Source organism: Benincasa hispida, chromosome 9 (genome assembly GCF_009727055.1).
Source record: "Benincasa hispida cultivar B227 chromosome 9, ASM972705v1, whole genome shotgun sequence".
In the NCBI taxonomy this organism is placed as follows: domain Eukaryota; kingdom Viridiplantae; phylum Streptophyta; class Magnoliopsida; order Cucurbitales; family Cucurbitaceae; genus Benincasa; species Benincasa hispida.
In genome coordinates this window covers 40,182,296-40,186,800 of record NC_052357.1, presented here as the reverse complement: position 1 = coordinate 40,186,800, position 4,505 = coordinate 40,182,296, and the positions used below count along the sequence as shown (strand labels likewise).

The following is a 4,505-nucleotide window of genomic DNA, read 5'->3' as shown; positions in this document are numbered from 1 at the left end:
TGATATAAATATGATATATATTAAATAAAAGAGAACAAGAACTATGGTTTAAATATTACATATGATGTGATATTAAAACTATAGGTTATAAATATAATATGATAAATTAGTTATTATATTTATTTATAATTAAATAATTATATGATAATTGTGGTTGGTTATTTTCTCCATTAATCTTGAAGGTGGGAAGTTTTTTTTAGTTTTGAATAACTGAAGGATAAAATGAGAAGTGTTTTCATTTTGTTGAACGATTGCTTCATTTTAGTGAATTACTAATCGTTTAGCTCACGAGACACTACACGATAGCCCTCTAGTGAGAGACTAAATGATTGTGTAAAGCGAAAGACTAAACGATTGTGTAAAGCGAGAGACTAAACGATCGTGTAGAGAAAGATTTACTAAACGATCGTGAAAATGATTAAGCGAGAGACTAAACGATCGAGCGAGATTTGCTAAGCGATTGGCTAGGCAATTCTCACAAGAGCGAGATTTACTAAACAATCAAGTACTCTTAGTTATCTCTAAAAACGTGATTTTTCTTTTTAAGATTTTAACATATTGATAATATTTTATAAAGTAAATGACATAAATGTTAAAATATAATATTAATTTGACACCCATTCCAATTTCCCAAACAAGTATGCAATTGAATCAGCATAGAGAATGGTTGAATGTAAAAAAAAGTTTATAAAAAATCTACAAATAGATTATATGGAAATGAAAAAATATCTAATTTTGCAATTTAACTTAAATAAAGAAACATTCAAGCTTCTATATATATGTTTTTTTTTCTCCCTAAAAATAATACAAGTCAATAAAGAAGTCAAAACTCTAAATATACCTTTAACAACGGATATATTAAATAAGGGAAGCCATTAAATTTAAATTTGACAGTAAAATTTACCTGTAAAGGATTAAGATATTTCTTACTATTTTAAGCTATACTATTCGATTATAAATTAGGGTCTATTAAGCATAAAAAAAAAAACAGAAAACCCAATACAAAAGCTTTCAAATCAGGTAATACTCATCCATTAGAAACTATAGAAATGGAGAAGTCCTCGACAAAGTTGTTTTGCCTACTTTTGATGTTGTTCGTTGCCTCTGGTATATATATTAATTTTATTTTTGTACAGTTATATATGTTTTACCTTCTTATAATGTTTATCTTAAATGATAATTATTGGTTAAAATATTGTAGGAACTTTGTTCATGTCAGAGGCGAGAAATGTAGTAAACGTTCCATGCAATAGCCCTAATGATTGTTCCAATCCCACCAAATGTGATTGCAACTTCAATCTATGTTTTTGTCATCCATCATTTGAAAAGAAATTCGTTGAAAAAACCTTTCCTGGGTATTTGGGAGAACAAAAGCTAACTCCATGAAGATTGAATGCCCGATAAACATATTGTCGACCTGCCGGCCTATTTCGATCAACACACAATAGCTCATGAAACTGCAAGAAATGTCTTCTTTTCTTATATTATTGCGCAGAAATAATATATGTACTTTTCTATCTATATAAAATCTCATATTTTCCAACTTCAAATTCAATTCATCCATCTTATCTATACATTTACTATTAATGTTCATCGAGCAAACTTGTCGACAGTTCTCATAATCAAATACATTTATAATATACCGATCTAGTATACTATTGAGTAGTATTAAGTAAATTTGCCAATGGAAAGCAATCATGGAGCAGGGGATTGAGAATGACAAATAAACTAAACAAGGAAAGTAAAATAACAATGAGAGAGAGGATATAACAAGATTACCTTCATTGGCTAAGAAATCATTGGGCTATTTATGGACTCGTTTATTGATTTATCATAAGAATTGGGTATCCAATAGAAAACCTTTTCGACTGACATGAAAACGCCAGACATACACCTCTGATCCAATTAATTAGATAGACACTCAAAAAATTCAAAACTAACCAACAAGTTAGGCATAATAACGTTCCATCTTCGTAAGTTAAATTTATTTGTTTTTCAAACCCTAAGGTTTGTTATGTTAAATATAATGAACTTGGTAATGTCGTAGATTTGATCATAACCATAAACACAATCTATTGGCTATTGCTACTCAACTATTGTGAGAAGATTCCGAACAAGCAAGTAATTTGGATAGTATTTTTCCTTTGAGTTTCTCTCTCATTCTTGGAGTGAAGAAAGCGAGCCTTACCCTAGCTACCGCTACCTTGGGAAACCAAAAGAGCTATCGAAGGAAAAGGGATATGTCTCTCCCCTTGGTCTTTTGAGAGGAGAAGGCGAAGAACAAAACGTCTTTTGCGTAAGTTTTTTTTGCTTCCTACGCCCTTACTAGTACTAGTAAAGGGGCTCTTCGACCAAGGACGCATCCTGGTAGGAAGGTCGACCACTACATAAGCTGTCATCCGTCCAAGAGAGAAGCAAGCTACCTTTCTTTTATCCACCTTTTCGGGCGAGGAAGAGAACAAAAATAGGCTGCAGATCGTGGTCTTGGTAGGTTCGAGGATCTTATACATCATCCTTTGACTCAGTGACGGAAATGGTCTCTGATATTGCAGGTGGTTGAGCAACAATACCTGATTAAGCCACATCAGTTTGATAGGCAAAAAGTAGGGTTTTCTCAACTTCTTTTTTTTACTGCGGAGTCATAAGGAATTTGAGACTGAACAAGTTGCTCCCTTTTATTGGGGCTGGATAAAATTTAGAGACCTTCCAATAGATAAATAGGGTATGAATATTTTTCATCTCATTAGAGAAGCTTGTGGAGGCCTTAGTGGAAGTTGCAAGGAAAATTCTTTACATATGCACATTATGGAAATTTACTTTCTATCTTCTAGCCAAGGTTGCACTTCCTTCTTCCTCAACCACATTTTTTTTGTCTAAATTTACTCATCTTTTTTGGGTACTATTATATTAGGGGTAAAGAGAAAACAATTTTGTCAAGAGAATGTTATCGAATACGAGATAAATTATACCTCTAGGGTTGAAGAGCTATGAAGCACAGATACTTCATGTGAGGCAAAGAATTCGTATCAGACACGTATCGGATACTGATATTTTCAGATACTTCTCTGATACGTATTTGATACACGATTTGGCATATCTATTTCTACGCGTACCTTTTTTTAAAGAAAAAAACAAGCAACTCATCTAATCTTTCCCAATCTAAAACTATTCAACGAAGAAGTTTTTCGTTTATCTTCATACTTCTCCCTCTAATCTTTTTTTTCTTTGTAATATACGTCACTTCTCTATTTCGTTTTATTAACTATTGGACTTCAACATCTTAGATGTTGCTTTTTTTGTATTGTATTTCACTGTTTGTATTCTATTTGTTGCTATTGTTATTAACTTGTATTCTAAATTTATCTATATCCTAGCTTTTTTTTAAGAAAGGGAAAATGTATCTTTGATATATTAGTATCCTCGTTTTTTAGAAATATATATATATTAAAAATTGTTAGCTTTAGGGCTTCAATCAAACCAAGTATTTTGATGATAACAAACTCAGATTTTTTGTACTAACATTTTCAGTGTTTCAGAGTCACTATCTTGTAGAGCTCGGAAAGACGATTCCAACGCAATTTGAATCGCTCAAATCGGAGTTCAAATGAGAAAGTTATAAGCAAAAGAAGATTGGAGAAGAAATCCAACATGGCAGTGACACATGGCACCTTGCTGACGTGGCATCCGAAGTGACGGCTGATGTGGCACACAAACGGTCAAATGTTGCTGATGTGGCGGATGACATGACGCTCCAACTGGTCACTTTTTTGCTAGTGTGGCACATGATGTGGCAGTGACGTGGTGACCGTGGACGAATGAGATAATGACAAAGTGGCGGTCACCCAGCTTCACGCCCGGACGCACGCGTGCACCGCACGTGCCTGTGGTTCTTCACAGAATGCGGCACAATGACGCCTCAATCTCCTCCCCTGTGTGCATGGTGCTCATATCATCCGACTATTTTTTATTTTCATTTTTTTTTTCTTATTTTCCTTTAATTTCCTGATCCAATTTTCTCCAATTCTCACCAAATTTCAGCCTTTTCAAAATTTGATTTCCTTCCTAAATTGTCATCCTTCAATCCTTTTATTCTCCAAATATCAATAATTCCAATCTTTTCAAAATTCCTCTCTTAATTACAAATCCTTTCCTTTTCTATTTTATTCAATCTCCACCTTTCATTTGCAATCATATTCAATGGCCAAAAATTTATTCCCCATCGGCTATAAATTTGACTTGATTTATTCTTCATAGACACACCAAAAGCTATCAAGTCTTATAAGCTCTCAATTCTCTCTACTCTCAAATTCTTGTCTCCTTGCTCCTAAATTGGCCTAGAGTTATTTTTGTGAGGTTTTTTTTTAGTGCTCAACTTGTGTATTTAGCCTTTCAAGAGGTAATATTGTGAGATTTTCTTTTAATTTTGGGAATTGTATTAAGGTGTGGGTTACCACTTTGGGTTGTGAGAAAAAAAATTGGTTTGATCCTTGGGTTTTCTCTTTAGT

At 33.2% G+C, this 4,505-nt stretch overlaps 1 protein-coding gene across 1 annotated transcript in view; it reads right to left on the bottom strand.

Moving 5' to 3' along the window:
• Window positions 1-2,502: 2,502 nt before the first annotated feature.
• The window catches only part of LOC120084718 (uncharacterized mitochondrial protein AtMg00810-like), a 6,942-nt gene continuing 4,939 nt past the window's right edge, over window positions 2,503-4,505 (bottom strand). Inside the window, exon 2 of the mRNA XM_039040531.1 lies at window positions 2,503-2,570. Coding sequence (XP_038896459.1) covers window positions 2,503-2,570 — 68 coding nt within the window. The remainder of the gene's footprint in view (window positions 2,571-4,505) is intronic.